The sequence below is a fragment of the Falco peregrinus genome, chromosome 12 (assembly GCF_023634155.1).
Source record: "Falco peregrinus isolate bFalPer1 chromosome 12, bFalPer1.pri, whole genome shotgun sequence".
NCBI classification, from domain to species: domain Eukaryota; kingdom Metazoa; phylum Chordata; class Aves; order Falconiformes; family Falconidae; genus Falco; species Falco peregrinus.
In genome coordinates this window covers 12,171,878-12,189,404 of record NC_073732.1, presented here as the reverse complement: position 1 = coordinate 12,189,404, position 17,527 = coordinate 12,171,878, and the positions used below count along the sequence as shown (strand labels likewise).

Genomic DNA, 17,527 nt, shown 5'->3' with positions numbered 1-17,527 from the left:
GTGGCTAAAGCCAAGCGGAGGAAAAATCTGAGGAGTATGGTCTTCATGAATGAACTGCTAGATGCATTGAAACTGGATGGATTGCTGGGCTTGAAGGGTAATAATCAATAGGTCAATGTTTAGTTGGTGGCCAGTGCAATCAGAACACTCTGGGGTCAATACTGGGGCTAGTATTGTTCATTACTTTCATTGTAACTTGGATGATGACACAGGATGCACCTGCAGAAGATTTTCAGACAACAATAACTTAGAAGGGGTGGTTCTCAAACTCAATAGTGGAGCCACAGTTGAGAGGACTTTGAGAAACTTAAAAATTGGCTCAACAGAAACCTCATGAAGTTTAACAAGGAGTACAAAGTCATGCACATGGGGTTGGACAGTGCCAGGCACCAGTGCAGGCTGCCGGAGCAGCAGCCCAGCTGAAAAGCATGTGGCTGTCACAGTGGACACTAAGCTGAATATGAACCAACAGGGTGTTTTCATGGTGAATAAAGTGAACCACAGACTGAGCTACATTAGGAAGGCAGCACCGACACATGATGAACAGAAATTATTATCCGTCCTTGTTCAGTACTAGTGAGTCCGCACCTGGGGTAACGTGTCCTGTTTTGGTTTGCTGTGATTGTGCATGGGTGGTGCTGCACGGGAGCGTACTGCCCAGAAAGGCTATCGAGTCTTTATCCTTGAAGGCTTTCAAGGGCAGGTTAGGCAAAGTCGTGGCTGACCTGAAATACCACAGGTCACAGTCCTGCTTCCAGTGGAAGGCTGGACTGGGTGGACTCCAGAGATCCCTTCCAACCACCACTTCTATGACTGTATAAGTCTAGGGCAACCTAGCGGTCCCCAGATAGTAAACAAAATTGAATTACCAATTCCTTCTACTCCAGTTTTCCTCCCTCTCTCCCTCCCTCTGTTCCTCTTTCCCTTTAAGTTATATTACGACTAATAATTGCCATCATGGTTAACAGACAACTAAATGGACTGCTTGCCATCCAACCATTTTATACAGTTATGATTTCTAAGGGACCAGGGTCTGTCAGACTTTGTTTACACTTTATTTTACTGGATCAAGCACCTTAGGCATCTTTGGTAAAAGCATCCAACTTTTTCTGATACCACTGAATTGTCCTTCCCATTCTAAAAAAATGGACTTTTTTCCTTACTGGACACCACTTATACCCTTGCTGCTAGACCTGCACAATTTAATGATTAAAATTCAATTAGACCCATGCATACTCATCTTCCCAAAGACAGCATAAATCCAAGATTTCAGTCCAGAACCACAATGACATATGAACCAGAACTGCTGAAGCAGTATGACACAGCTAAGTGAACTCTCCATCACATCAGACTGTAAAAACAGAATCTCTGTTAGCACAAGGATTTAAGCACACAGTTGGCGTCTCGATGCTAGAGGGAGCATGGGTTAACAGCCAGTCAAACAAATATTTTTGTGACTGGTCACCCCACAATCCCAGTAGATCTGCTTCTGCGGTAGGTGTAATAAAGTATGAAAGTACGCTAGCATGTTAGATGATTCACAAATCAAAATGTACGTGTCTCAAACTTGGGTAATAACACTAGCCAATAATCACCAGATTTCAAGTGTCAAGTCCCTAGCATTAAGCCTTTTAAGAAACCAGACTCCAGCCAAAAAGCTAACGCTGAAGTTAAAATCTGGGATATGAATGCCCACACAATGTTGAGCAAGGTATTGTAAAACACAAAGTAATCGGGGAACATGTGTACTTCAGAATGACACACATCTGCAGTGCAAAACCATGATCTCTTAAAACCGGAGATCTGGTTTTATGAAGAAGTAAATGAATCCAATCTCGAGACTACAATGCAATTACAAGATTGTCCTGGTTTTGGCTGGGATACAGCTAATTTTCTTCCTAGTAGCTGGTACAGTGCTGTGGTTTTGGATTTAGTATGAGAATAATGTTGATAACACACTGATGTTTTAGTTGTTGCCAGGTAGTGCTTACCCTAAGTCAAGGACTTCGCAGTTTCCCATGCTCTGCCAACAAGGAAGTGCACAAGAAGCCAGGACAGAGCATAACCAGGACAGCTGGCTCAAACTAGCCAAAAGGATATTCCATACCATAGAATGCCATGCCCAGTATACAAACTGGAGGGGGGGGGCGTTGGCTGAGGCCACCGATCGCTGCCAGGGACTGACTGGACATCGGCCAGCAGGTGGTGAGTGATTGTATTGTGCATCACCTGTCTTTCTTGGGTTCATTTTCTCTCTTGCTTTTTTATTGTCTCCCTTTACGTTACATCATCATCATTGGTATTAGTATTAGTATTAGTAGTTCAGTTATTAAACTGTTCTTATCTCAGCCTGCTGTTTTCCCCAATTCTCCCCATCCCAGTGGCTGCATGGTACTTAGTTGCTAGCTGGGGTTAAACCATGGCAAAGATTTATGTAAAGGCTGAAGCCATAGCAATAGCCCAGTCTCCCACACTCTTGCACCAAAACCAGATAAAAGTGTTTCATATCAATATATTTGATGTGCTAGATATATAAAGGAACAGAACATTAAACTTCTATGAAAAAATATATGAGATCTGCATGTGTAAACAGCACATAAGCCTGAAAGTATGGTCAAATAAAATGTATTAAAAAATATTAAACCCCCCAAACATGTGTTTCTAAAACCCCCAAACCAATTCCCCTTTAACAGATTCTGAACCACCATGTTATGCACACAGGCAGTGTATATAACACCATTAAAACATTCCTGTTGGTCTCTCATTTCATTTTCTTTCAGTCTACTTCTTACATCTTCTTGAACGGCCTGTATTTACGCGACTCGGTGCGCTGCTGTAGGACACCAGCATTCTCGGATGATCAAAGTGTACAGTGGCGTGCCATCACTTTAGCCTGGGTAAGTAAATCCACTGCAAATAGTCAAAGCGATGCGGTGCAGAATGCATCTCATTAATGTCAGATTATTCATAAAGATGCAACCCAGGTCTGGATACTGCTTTGAAAAAGTGTATTTCTGCAACTCATTTCTTCTGCTAAGGGAGGCATGTTTTTGAAGCTCATTTATTGCACCAGTAAGTTACTACACAATGAAGCTTTCAAACTTCATTCTCAGGGTGGCTTGGCTACGTGAACTCAGCCAGCCCCCCTGAAGTAAACATAATGCAACGACCATTAAAATCTTGATGCCGGCTGGTTTTATTGGATTATATCCTCCAGCTCTCCCAGATGTGAATTTCCGGCGATAACCTGTGCAGCAATAAACTTCATTCAGCCACAAGAGTGTGCATGTGAGAGGATTGCCAATCTCCTCCGCCAAACCAGAATCAGCCGGTATCGCAGGAATGAAAGAGCGTGGAGATTTGAAATCGCAGGGAATGGCGACAAGGCGGTGCAGAAGACGAGCTGCCTGGGGGGCCAGGGGCCCGACACCGCTGCCGCACTCCTGCAGAAAATAAGCCCCGGGGCGGCGAGCCGGGGCGAGGCTGAGCGGGGCCGGGCGCAGGTGGGCACCGGAGCCTGCGGCAGCTCTCGGGGCGCGGAGCGACGCCGCGGGCTGGGCTGACGGCGGGGGCTCGGTGCCGCGGCGGGCAGGAGCGGCGGCGCCCGCTGCGGTGAGTAGCTCGGAGGAGCCGGGAGCCGCCGCACGGCACCGGCAGCGGCAGCGGCAGCGGCAGCGGTGCGGGCAGGGCAGGACAGGGCAGGGCAGCGCGCAGCAGCCGCCCGCCTGCAGCAGAGGCGGCCCGGACCGGTGCCGTGCGGCGCGGCCGCGGGGCTGCCCGGGGGTGGCGGGGCTGCCCGTGGGCGGCCGGGCCTCTCCGTGCGGCGGCGGGCGGGGGGCGCCGCCGCAGCGGCGGGGTAACTAGCGGTCATCCTTTGTGCTCCGCCGGGCGGGCGGCGCCTGCAGCCGCGCCGGCCCCCAACGCCGCCCCGCCGCCCGGCCCCGCCGCCGCCGCAGCCCCTGCGGGCAGGGGGCGGCTGCGCCAGAGCCCCGGGGCCGGAGCCCCGAGCCCCGGCCCCCGGCCCTGCGCCGCGGCGAGCGCTGCCCCGGCGGCGGTCCGGGGCGCGGGGGGTGGCAGCCGTCCCCGCCCCAGCGGCGCGTCGCATAGGTGCGCTTAACCTCGGTGCCGGGGGAGGCGCAACGCGCAAAGCTCCCAAATTTGTTGGTGGTGGTGCGGGGGGAGTGCATCCCCTGCCTTCGGGCTGCTCCTGTAGCAGCCTGCAACCTACGGCAGGTTGTAGGCACGGCGCCTGGTGCAAGCGGCTCGGCACCGAGGGGAGGGGAACGCTCACCCCCGCGCCTGCTGCCGGCCGGCTCGGGCGGGGGTCGGAGCGGGGCTCCCGCGGGGCCCAAGGGCAGCACCCGGAGCCTGGCGGTGGAACTGCCGCCGGCTGCAGGCAGGCTTGTGACCCTTGGAGTTGCGCTGTAAAAGTTGAATTTCCCTGGTTTTCTTTTCCTTGCTGGGGATGCACAGTTAGGCGCTGTGGCTCTGGGCTGCAGGAGGGGCTGGTACCCACATCTCCAGTGAAGTCACTGACAACTGAAGTGCTGAGCGGCTTAAGACTACCAAAACTTAAGAGACCCCAAATAAACTATGCTTTTAACAATATTTTTTATTTCTGTATGTCTTCAAAAGACAATTATATGTGGCACGTCTACTGGGAATACTGTGAAGCAAAACTTATTACTATTTATAATGCATTTACGCGTTACTGATTGGAAGTGCCTTTAAAGTATGATTTTGCTCTATACTTGTTAACACTGAGGCAGTCAGGTACTGATCTACAGTACCTGATTTACCCAAGTGTCTGTAAATTATTAATGATATGAATTTTTTATATTAAGATCAGATGTTTTTTGATGATCCAGTTCAACTGCAAGCTAGAGAGCCATATCTCCACTGATGGCACAGGGAACTTGGGTGTTTGGCTGCTAGCTTTGGTCTTACTACAGCACCTGCATTTGTCCCTAAAATAGCTCATGAGTCAGGTTTTCAGAAAAGCTCAGCACCTTTGTGGGCACTAACGTCTGGGCCAGTTTTCTAAGAGCTCTGCATACTGTGTGTGCATGCAATATTAAAAGATTTTCTGAAAAAAATCTAGTCCTTCTCCAGCTGGCCAAACAAGAATCCAGATTCTCCTGCTTTTAAATGCATTCCCTTGTGAGGGGCTTTATTCAAACGCCGGCACTGAGTGGGTTTTCACTACCTTGCTCGTTGGGGAAACACGGCTGGCTTCACAAATGAGCTGCCATCATTGTCATTGCAGTTTCTCTAGCCCCTTGGGCTTCTCTGCTGTCCGCGATAGTGTGTTCTGGGCAGTGCTGTGGGGTGGGAAGAAGGCTGAGGGCAGGTAAGTGCATTTCTCCTGGGTGCGATATGGGTGCGATACGCCACGGGGTGATGAGGCAATAGCGGGGAGAGGATCCAGACAGCAAGGCCCTTGCTCTATCTGGAGCCTGAGAGTTTGTGCAGTCATTGGAGATTACCTTCCCTGCTTTTGAGTGTGTTCACTCTGAACTTGTGACGTTAGTGGAAAGTTAATGGTATAAAAGTAATAATGTGCAAGAATCCAGTTCAAAGGGAAAATATATACATTTTCTGAAGATTTGTGGGGGTTGATGCCAGCACGACACTAACTTGTACCTATTCAAGTCTAAGCCCATTCTGTCAGTAAGATTGCAAAGATGAGCATCATACCTTTGCTTCTCAATGTCAACTATTTTTGCTTTAAATAATTTTAAATATATAAAAGACGTATCTATTTCCTGTCCAAAGAAAAGTGTTGCATCCAGTATCAGTATTCAGGTGGACACAAAGCCAGTCAAGAGCATGAAAGAGAAAGGTGAGGCTCCACATTTAATCCTGACTCTGAATCTTCAGTTACATAATTTTTTATTCCATTATCTAAGATGTACTGTAATAGCCATCATACATTTTCACTAATCTTATACAGAGCATGTTTAGCAGCTTGCAATTTTTCTTCATTCTGCTGCTTCTCATTATTTCCCATTAGCATGATTATTCATTATCTTTATTACCTTCATGCATTTAGTATTTTTCTCGCTTGTGAGTGGGCTGAATCCTCAGTAGTCACATAAACTACATCAGTGGGGGATCTAGCTCCAGGTACATTAATAGGAAAGAGCCGAGATGCCATCTTTAAGACCTACCTTCTGCAGAGCAAGAGCAAAGTGTAATTTTAACTAAGGCTGTCCCAGGCTGTCCTCTTAAGTTCAGAAAAAAAGTCTGCACCACCACCTGGCTCTGACTTGTTCCCCTGCTACCCCTCCTGCCTCAAACACCCTGCAGGACCTCTAGAAAGACCTCTAAGCATAATCCCCTTTTCTCTCTGCCTCTTGACTGGCAAAGAAAAAGCCAGTAAGTCATTTCAGTATATGTTCCCACTGGCACCCAGGTGTGGACTCATCAGCTGGTCCCAGTTTACCTGCTTGTGTGGCAAGTATTAGTGCGCAGTTCTTGTTCTTCCTCACTGTGTCACCAGTGCCTTCAATGGCCAAGTTAGGGCTATGACAACTGGGTCCATAAAGGGTATCCATCTATGACAAACTTGATACTATATTCTGCATTCACTGCCAGTTTTCAGTAGTGAGGAGCTAGCCCTGAGGCACACCTTCTGAGGGCTCACAGAATACATAAGGAGCTTTTTAAAACAATTTTTGATAAAATTCTTCTTTCCTTTGATTGTTGTGAAGCTGATGGCTCTTTTTATTTTCTGGAGAAGAAAAGAAGACAAAAAATTACCATCTCTGGTAATTTGTATCATTACATTTCTAGTCTCCATGGAAACCTATGTGGTGCTCCACCGTTGGGTAACATTTCAATATGTTGCAGCAGAAATCAGATGGAGGGAAGACTGGGTTCTGCACCTTGCCTGTTAATCAATTAAAAATGGCTTTAAAGTTATTTTCACATTGTGTTGCAATCTTCACTTAGAGTAACAATAGAAAAAATCGCAGCAATCAAATTAAGCTATTATGTCCTGATCCTGCGTATACCTATGCACGTAACTCTGCCACTCGGTTTGATTCTGATAGGCATTGACATTAGTTTGGAAGAATTCTTTGGTTTTAGTAGGATTGTATAGATTAATAGTATGGAGACTGAAAACATAATAGCAAACTGTTTGTCAAGTTCACTGTAATAAAAAGCTTGCCAGAGAGGTAGTAACAATCCCCTTGTTGTAATTTGTGTAAGCAAAGCATTTTGAAAACCAAGAACCTTAAATCTTTATCTTTCTCTGTCTTCACTCTTTTTCTTCCACTGCTAAGGAAAAAATATATCCAAAACTGGTTTCCTCTGAAAGGATATGGTAACTTCATCTACCTGCCTCTTCAGGATTTCCTTTTTTTATTCCAAGCTTTATCAACTTGAAAACAAAGGCACATAATCTTACTGGGACAGCAGAAGGTGATACAGACAAGGAATATACAGAGAGAGACCAGTCTTTTTTTTGTGACCACAGTGAACCCATGAAGAGTAAGTGCTCTCAGCCACCTAAAAGTAAGTTAAAGTGTACAGTAATGGAAATAATGCAGTCTACTGTCAACCTGTAAATACCCCTGCACAGACAGCCATGATATTAAGGTACACAAAGAAATTTTTCTAAGCATTTTACATTTGCACAACGAAACCCCAGTATGCACTTTACAACTGCACTAAACCACAGTGGTGAAATATGGTAGTGATTTATGCTGTTCACTATAACCAAACTACAAAATCTGATCATTCTTTATGTATTTTGAAGGTATTTACTGCATTTGTTTCAGAATACTGTGGAGAAAATGTATGCTAGTCGAGAAGATATTGGATATGATTTTGGAGATGACTCAAAAGTTGGAAGTAAGCCAATTAAGCCTAATCCAAACATCGATGGAGGATGGGCTTGGATGATTGTACTTTCCTCTTTCCTTGTGCACATACTTATCATGGGGTCCCAGATGGCCCTTGGAATACTCAACATGGAATGGCTTGAAGAGTTTAATCAAAGTCGTGGCTTAACAGCATGGGTTAGCTCCCTCAGCATGGGCATTACACTTATTGTTGGTATGTTCCAGCATAATTTATTTCAAAACTACATAGATTTTTAGAATATGTTTGCCATTCATCCCTCAAGTATTTTCTTACAGTTTTCCATTTTATTAGCGGGGCTGCCCAAGTTCTCCTGAGTTGCCTTTTTAAGGTCACAAGGACATATTTTACAAGTTAGAGGGAGAGAGGGAACAACAGGGAAGATGATAGAGAAGACAATTACTCCAGGAGACAGCATGAGCAGGAAAGGATGACTGTGACTTCAAGGTCTCACTAGAATTAAGAAAACACATGATCTGTGAAGCTTGTGGTCCTCCCCGTACTCTATCTGGGAGGAGAAAATGTTGAATTTAGACAGTTTATATTTCAGTTTGGCAGCTGAACAAAAAATTATTTTTTAAGTTGTGTTTGGATCAACCCAAAATAATATCTGGAGGGGTATGTTTGTGTGTATATGTGTATATGTGTATGTATCTCTCCCTAAATTAAGATTGAAGAAGTTGTGTTTAGGTCTGCCTAAAATACTCCACTGAAAACAAAATAAAATGTTTGCTTTCTTGTTACTTGTGAAAAAGGCTTGCCCACACACATCATTGATATTGGGAATAACGGTTTCAGTTTCTTTTTTTGAACTATCCCTTCTTTGTGGGGAAACCTTGATTTTAGGTTCTGCTGGTATTTGGTCAGCTGGTTGAATTTTTCTTTCCACAATTTTGAGCAGTAATAGGGAAAATAAACTGAATAGCATGAGTAGCCTGACGTTTAATGTTTTGTTTAAAATGTTAAGACTCTTCATGTGAATAACTATTAAAGAGTACAGAGAATTAAATGAATAATTTCATCATTTTTTTCATATATTTTAACAGGTCCTTTCATTGGTTTATTCATCAGCATGTGTGGGTGCCGCAAGACAGCTATGATTGGAGGGATAATGAATGCCCTAGGTTGGATACTGAGTGCCTATGCCTCCAATGTGCACTACCTCTTCCTTACATTTGGAGTGACAGCTGGTAAGAGCTGTACTAAGGTTTGAAAGTTTTTTTCAGTTACTTTTGATTGCTTTGAAGGTTATCTGGGTGAGTAAAGAGGGAAGTTAGACTGTAAAGTTATTCCAGCTTCTCTTACACACTCTTTGCAGCCTGTTACCTTTTGAGAATACTTATTTATTTACTCAGTGGATTGGGCCCAATAACTTCTGTTGTCATGTAAATCTGCCATGTTGAAGATGGTATTTTTATCAGTTTCTCCCAGGTGAATGTATTAGAGGACATTTTTAATTGGAAGAATTAGTGTAATCCAAACTTTAACAGTGGAATTTAAAGACGTCGAAACACTGTTGAATTATATATCTAGCTAACTCCTCTCTAACGCAGGAAGAAACAGTAAGTGTTCTCTACAGGAGTTGCTCCATATTAATAAAATACCAGATTATGATAACTATGTACTGCTTCAAAACCCATTTTAAAGGGTGTTGGGAGTTGCTAGTGGTAGGTAGCTAAGCCACACACAGCTGCTTTCTTACTGTCCTGCAGTGTCATGGGGGAGAGAATCAGAAAGGTAAAAGTGAGATAAAAACAGTTAAATAGGTAAAGCAAAAGCTGCATGCACAAGCAAAGCAAAATAAGGAATTAATTTGCTATTTCCCATGGGCAGGCAGATGTTTAGCCATTTTCAGTAAAGCAGGGCTTCATCATGTGTAACCGTTACTTGAGAAGACAAATGCCACAGCTCTGAATGTCTTCCCTTCCTCCTTCTTTCCCCCAGTTTTATTGCTGAGCATGACATCATACGGTATGGGATGTCCCTTTGGTCAGTTGGGGTCACCTGTCACACTGTATCCCCTCTCAGCTTCTTCTGCACCCCCAGCCAACTCACTGGCTGGGCCATGTGAGAAACAGAAGAGGCCTTGATGCTGTGCAAGCACTGTCTAGAAGCAGCTAAAACATGCCTGTGTTATCAGCGGTGTTCGGGTCACAGGTCTAAAACACAGCACACATGAGCTACTATGAAGAAAATTAACTCGATCCTAGCCTCAGTTAGGACCATGCACGTAGCTGTATTTCATATATATTTCAGTTTCTAATGAAGGATATTCAGATTACAGCAACAACCACTAATAAATAGCAACTATTTTTGCCACATTTTTTTACAATCAAAATCACTGAAAGAAGTAATATATTCTCATTTTTATTGGAATTAGGTCTCTAGAAAGCATTTTGACATGTGTAAGGGCCCGATCAAAATATGAAAAGGCATGGGTGTTCAGGCATCTTTCTTGAAAACCAACAGATCCCTTGTGCCTGAATGCTCAGTTTCTAGCAAAATGTGGCTTCTTTGTGAAAAAAATTAGTTACTTCAAGAAAGTTATGTAGAAGAACCCAGTATTCTCTACTTAAAGCACTACTTCAATTTATTCACTGTTCGTTTCTGGAAAGAGATACTGTTAATAGATATGAAACAAATGTTCAAGCGATCCAAGTAAGAAATACGAAATTTGGCCTTTAATTATTATGAGCAACACTGAGCAATTCAAGGGGCTTTGAAATATTATTCAGTCCACGGATAACAAGGCCAGTTATGTTTGCAAATGAAGCATGGTATCTGTTATAGGTGACAGAAGCATTACGAAAAAAATGAATTGTTTGCAATACTAATAATAGCTTCAGTACCCTCCATTCCCTCAAACTATTCTTTCACAGAGTTTCATAGAAATCTGCAGAATTTCTGTACATGATGTTTTTTTCTAGCTCTCTGTGTGGAAAAACATTGATCACTGAAAAGCAAGGATCACTGTGATAGCTCTTTGTACCACCATACCACAGATTTCAGTAATGTTGTAAATTCCTGAACAAAAACAATAATTACAGGCAGGGTTCTGTCTTTTTTGGAATTTCTGTTCCATATATATATATTAAATATAATCAAGCAGACAGGAATCCCCACACTCTCTCAGCCCTTGCTGCTTTTCAGAAAAGAACATACACAAAATACCAGACAAAAAGGCAGAGATTATACAGAGAATTTAAAGAGGGGTGAAAACCACATTTTCAGAAAAAAATCTGAGGCAGATTTCTGCATGAGGTGGAGAAGTGAGATGTTGCCAGAGTAATTCTGGTCAGAAAACCAGTGTAGCGATGCCTGAGATGTTTTTTCCATCTCCATGAGACTCCATTCCCCATCCCCTTGCCCGCCATCCCCTTGCCCGCCAACCCCACACTCCTGATCTTCTCACTCACCCATCATTTCAGTCCCTGTCCACTCCCATCCCCTCGCTCATGGTCACCTCACTCACCATCACCTCAGGGAAGTTGTTTTCATGTTCTCATGGCTGCTAGATGTTCACTTAACAGCGGCCACCTCCTGCTGTGACCACCTGTGAGCCTGCACACAGTGCTTGTGGGCTCACTTATGGCTCCGGGGCTCCCCGTGAGTGACTGCCGTGTCAGATGCCCTCACATGGGATGTCCCCAGGATCCCCACCTTGCCCCTGGCCGTGGCCACTCCGCCGCCTCAGCTCCCATCCCCAACGTGCACCCCGCCTCAGCATGGTTCCCCTGCCCCAGCTCCCTGCAGCCTTGTCCCCTCACCTCCTGGGGACAGCTCAGGCCCAGCTGTGCAAGCTCTGCACCCTGCAGCAGCCATGGCAAGGCAGGGGACCCTTCTCCCCACTCACCTGGCCAGGGGAGCCCTGGGGTGGGCGCCTGTAGCTGCTGGAGTCCCTGCGGGCCTGGCTGCGGGGGTGACGGCTCTGTGAGGGAAAGGAGTGGAGAGGCCTGTGGCCCTGACGTGCCTGTGAAGGTGCTGTGCCTTTCACGAGTTAACTACCTTCTGTGTTAATTCCGCAGAATGAGAAGATAAGCTAAAATACAGAAAACTTCTTTATTTCTTGGGATGCGCAGGCGGGGGCCGTGAGCACTTCATGCAAGCGGGAGCGTGGGCTGCTCCCTCACAGCGGCGAGGCAGGCTGGGCTGAGGCAGGCGGTCGGCTGGGGGGCCGAGAGATGGCCTTGGTGTTTGTGGCTGCCGCTGGGGAGGGAGACCTTGTGCAAAATAAAAACCTGGTCAGGTATTTGTGTAGCAAAGAAATAAATATTTCTAACAGACAAAACAGGTCGGTTCTGACCACTACACTGCCGTGGTGCTGAGGTGCTTTTTTCAGGCTTTGCTGGAAGAACTACTCTTTCTCTGGTTTAGCTGTAGCTAGATCGTGCTGCACCTGCATACGGCTGTGTTATCAGCTATTTAGGAAAACTTAAGCCCCAAACGCTTTTCTAAAGTACAATCACAGTGAATTTTGAAGCATCTTCTGGATACACCTCTTCCAGTCCAAATCCCCTCTGTCAGGAATTCGTTGTGAGAAAAAATGGGCAACTGTTACCTTTAATGGTGTGTTTGCACAAGTCTTAACGCTTTCTGCTTGAAACAGGTACCATTAATACCCTGGGGTTTAACTACAGCTGAGGGATTTTCTACAGAACTATAGAGATGTTCCTCTTTAAGAATATGCCTGTGCAGCTACTGTGTGGCCCTCCCTGGACTTCCCTGGAGTGCCCAAAGAGAAACCTGGAAGCCACCCAAGGTCCCACCACCCAGCTAACCTACCCTGTGCTGACTCCTGAAACGTGTTGCTGGTGAACTCAGGCAAAAGCAATAAGATATGCCCACTAAGCAATTTCTGGTCACTGATACAATCAGATGCAAGTATTATAAATGCAGATATTTCAAAACAGAGTTTGTTTTATGTTTGTCCTCATATTAGCTGTCACTGATTTATCATGGGATGTTTGGGACTTTCCAGCAGTACCATGCTAAACTGAGGTAAAGGTTTTATCTTCCATGTATTTCAGTTTTCCCAGCAGTTAAACAGCAGTATTGTATTCTCACAGGAATGAGGATTGCAAATTTTGGAAAATACTGCAAGACAGAAATGAAACCTAACATGAGAATTAAATATTTATTCTCAGTTTTACCATTATGCTCATGCAAAAGTTAGGAATAAAACTGATATGTTTTTCACACTTTTTATGTTGTTGGCAAATGTGCAGATTGATTTCGGTTTTTGTTTTCATAGGCGCTGGAAGTGGCATGGTTTATCTGCCTGCGGTGGTCATGGTAGGGCAGTATTTTCAGAAGAGAAGAGCACTTGCGCAAGGACTCAGTACCACGGGAACAGGGTTTGGAGCCTTCCTAATGACTGCCTTACTGAAGTACCTCTGCATCGAATTTGGGTGGAGGAATGCCATGTTCATCCAGGGTGCCATCTCTCTGAACCTTTGTGTCTGTGGGGCACTTATGAGACCACTCTCTCCCAAAGACATGGTTAGCGAAAAATATGGTGTGAGAAGTAACAGTGAAGATAATCAGGCAAAAGCTCTGTCCCGTTCTGCAGAGACTATAAAATCCAATGGAGTCCTCAGTGAAGAACCAGAAAAAAAAGAAGAGGCAACAAATGAAGAAGTGCTTGACAGTGTTCAGCACATAGAAATTGGAGGTAAATCTGGAAGTGGAAGGAGTATGTATGGACTGCGCATTCTTAAGACAGTGAGCCAGCTGACGGTTACAGTCAGGAAGGGCTTTGCAATATGGTACTCCAGCTACTTTGGAGCTGCATCACTGTTTACCAATAGAGTATTTGTGGCCTTTATAATTTGGGCTTTGTTTGCCTATAGCAGCTTTGTCATTCCCTTTATTCATCTTCCAGAAATAGTCAAGCAGTATAACTTATCTAGTCAGAACAATATATTTCCTTTGACATCCATTATAGCCATTGTTCATATTTTTGGTAAAGTGATCCTTGGAATCATTTCTGATCTCCCGTGCATCAGCACGTGGAATGTCTTCCTCATGGCTAACTTTACGCTGGTCACCTGCATTCTTACTTTGCCACTAATGCAAACATACATTAGCCTGGCTGTGGTTTGTGCTCTAATAGGATTTTCTAGTGGCTATTTTTCTCTAATGCCTGTTGTGACTGAAGATTTGGTTGGAACTAAACACCTTGCAAATGCCTATGGCATCATCATTTGTGCCAACGGAATATCTGCATTGTTTGGACCACCCTTTGCAGGTAAAAAGTTCAAATTGCTAACCAACAGATGTTTGTATAAAAACTGTGTGACTTGTTATATTATTATGCTTTCTTACGTTATAAGCATGTGTAAGTAACAAAATTACAGCTGCTCCAGAATGGACCATAACATCCAGCTTCACATTAATCGATTTACAATTTATAGATCACATCCACTGGGTACCAGCTCACTATTCACACACTACAAATTACAATCCTTGCAAAGAATGCCAAAGCTATTACAATCTATCTTTCGAATGGTATGTTTCCTTAAAATACAATCATACGCTTTTTTAAAATGAGAAGGGTTTAACCTATTTTTATGTGTTTTGTGTAGTATATGCACACTATTGAGTGAGCCAACAGGATTTATAAGAAAGCTTATTCAGTACCCTTTGAAAAGCAGCACCATATATTCTTTTAGCACCTCTCAGTCGGTGCTGAATATGTCTTTGTATTTGGGTCATTAGTAACAAAGCAAACAGGATGCAATTAGTTGATGTAAAAAAGGGTACGGATCTTGAGGTTACATTGCAATGCAACCAGCATACCATGAGGGAATTTTGCTATTTTGCGTTCTCAAACCTTTCTGGAGTAACTTTAATGTATTTTTGCAAAGGAATTAAGGTTGGAATGAGAGTCACTGCAGAACTGAGATTATATCTCTTGAAAAGGCTTTTATCAATATGAGGCTCTTCGAGAAAGCTACTGAGAATGTGTTTGCTTGCAAAAGACACAGCATTTGAACTAGCCTGCAGTATCGGGCATTTTACAAATAGTAGGGTGGAAGAACTAATTGGTTTGGGATTTCAAAATGTCTGTTTTAAAGCCAGACCTGTGATAACTTGTTTGAAAAATGTACAGTTTTAGAGAGAAAGTTGCTTGGCTTCTGAGGATGGCACATAGCTAGAGTCCCCTTTTAAGACTTCCATAATACTTAAATGAGGGGACAGGTTTTGCACTGGTTTTGGTGAATGAACAAGAGATTTTGTTAATAAATTTCCATTTGTAGCATCCAGAGGAGGAGACAGTCACCACCTTTTTTTTTTTTTTTCCACAAAACATCTATGGATTTGACTGAAATGTCACGGGAGAAATGTGCAGCATTTTTCATATTTTCCCATGCAATGCACCTTGTTGTCAACCTTTGTAACAAACATGTTTTGTCCTTATTTTGCAGGTTGGATCTATGACATCACACAGAAATACGATTTTTCTTTTTACATATCTGGCTTACTGTACATGGTGGGAATATTATTTTTACTTATACAACCTTGTATTCAAAAGAAACAACCAAGTGAAAAATCTACGGAAGAAGCACAAGGATAGAACAAATTCCAGAAATTTTTTTACAGATTTTTTTTTTTTTTTCATGTTTCTATTGTATGACAGTATGAAGCTGTTTTTCTTATGGAACCAACCACACTGAGCTGTACTTAAGTGAAAAGCAATTATGCTCCAAAATGCTAATAAATTATTAGAAATACGCTTTTAAAATGAGTGGAGATCTTTTACTTTAGAACTAACAAATGCAGCAATTAAAAGCACCCTGCTAGTCTTTTAGAATTGGAATAATGCTAGGAGCCTTTATCCTTGCTTCTCTTCTAACTTGTCACCGCTACCCATTGGTGAAACTCCATTGACTGCAGTGCAGTTGTTCCAGATTTATACTAGTTCTACAAGAGAATTTGATCAGTATACGAATGATTTATAAAAGGCCTTCCTACTATGTATTTGGTCTGAAAAAAGGTTAGTTACTGAGTATGCTAAAATGATTGTACTGTTGAGATGCTAGTACAATAATTTGATTAATTCAGTGTATTAAAGTAACTATTTCTGTGATGCAAAACTAAAGAAAAGTTCTAAGATTTTTCTGAAACTACTCTCTACATAAAGGATTTTTTTAGTTTATTTTTTAAAAGTATCAACTGCATAAGGCAGCCATCCTCAATACATAGGCTACATTACAAATGCTGTGACACTGAATGCACCTGAAGTAAGACTAACATAAAACCAGAAACAGGCAACATACGGAAAATATTACTGTTATTCACAGGCTGGAAAATGTTTCCAGAAATGGTCTGAAGCTTCTGGCTGCTTCACCTGATTAGAGGTATTGTAGAACTTTGTAACATTGCCATTGACTCCCTGCATAGGACTTGTTTGTCAAGTAAACAGTACTAAAGAAATGAGTTGGCCAATTAGAAAATTGGCCAAATAAGAGTTTTAGAAAGAACTGGACTACAGCACAGTAAATCTTGTTACACTTAATTTAGTAATAAAAACTGTCACATAATGAGCAGTCGTGTTGCTGCTTATAATGTACGCCATGGACTATTTAAGACTGGTCACATTTGAGATACTTATTCACTAGAAAATTAGATAATTCAGAGCATGGAAGAACTAAAGACCATTCAAAATATTCAAATAAATTTTCTTAAACAATGCTAAGTGCCTGGTAATCAATGCAGAATGTTTTGTATGGTATACAAGACATAACTTTTTCAGCCTTGAGAGGCAAGTCTGATGGTAATTTTCCTATCAAATAAAAGTCACTATAGGTTTTTTCCTGCTAGCTTTATGAAAGTTTTGTCATGACGGATCAGGTTCTTAGTTTAATACTGATACAGGCTGCTGAAATTCTTTAAAAAAAATTAATACTATTCAGTTATATTGAGTAAATACTGGGAAACAGTTCAGCATGCAATGATATCATTATACAGATATTTTTTATAGCCGCAGGGTTGGTTAAAAAAAAGTTCTGAACTGCAACTCTTAGTGTTCTATAATGCAATTCACCAGCTTCTTAGTTTCGCACTTCTACAACTGTTGGCAGCAACATACTTTAAAATAGATCACTGAAATAAGCCAAGTTAAAAAAGAAAACCTTAAGAAAACCCCAAACTACTTTAAGATTTAGATTATTTCATTCATATAGAATAGTTATGTATGACTTTTAAAATTCATATTAAAACAACTGAGGTGGCAGGGAACTGCAACACACGGTGTGAACATGCAGTCAGTAATTTCTTAAAATCAGCTTTTGTTTTGGAGAAAACGTTCATGTAAACTACACTTTCACATCAGTTCTTTTGTTATAGGTTTAACGTCTTTTTAGTGTGAGTGCTGCTGCTAGCTTATTTTAACTGAGCTGTCTTTTATTGGTGAAACATATATATATATATATATCTTGAAAGGATGATTTCCCTCAATTTCCTTTTTTTCTTTTTGAAAGATATATATCCTTTACTTGTTCTTTTTTTTAAAATCAACTTTATTTGTACATTAATGAATAATATGTTGTTCACTTATCTGCAATATGTCTTTCTATAGAAGTCCTTACTGGGCCATATGATGGGAATAAACGTACATTACCCAACATTTCACTTTCTGTTCATTTACAAATTAAGT

General features: G+C 42.6%; 1 protein-coding gene across 2 annotated transcripts; it reads left to right on the top strand.

Moving 5' to 3' along the window:
• Nucleotides 1–5,285: 5,285 nt before the first annotated feature.
• SLC16A14 (solute carrier family 16 member 14) lies at nt 5,286–15,561 on the top strand. Of its 2 annotated transcripts, XM_027787266.2 has the most exons (5): nt 5,286–7,497; nt 7,788–8,064; nt 8,916–9,059; nt 13,121–14,116; nt 15,297–15,561. In XM_027787266.2, exons 2-5 carry the CDS (start codon nt 7,803–7,805, stop codon nt 15,443–15,445), a joined length of 1,551 nt encoding a protein of 516 aa, XP_027643067.1. In that variant the 5' UTR covers nt 5,286–7,497; nt 7,788–7,802; the 3' UTR covers nt 15,446–15,561. The 2 variants fall into 2 exon arrangements, with proteins under 2 accessions (XP_027643067.1, XP_005237834.1); XM_005237777.4 differs by having other exon boundaries at nt 5,286–8,064.
• The last annotated feature ends 1,966 nt before the right edge of the window (nt 15,562–17,527 follow it).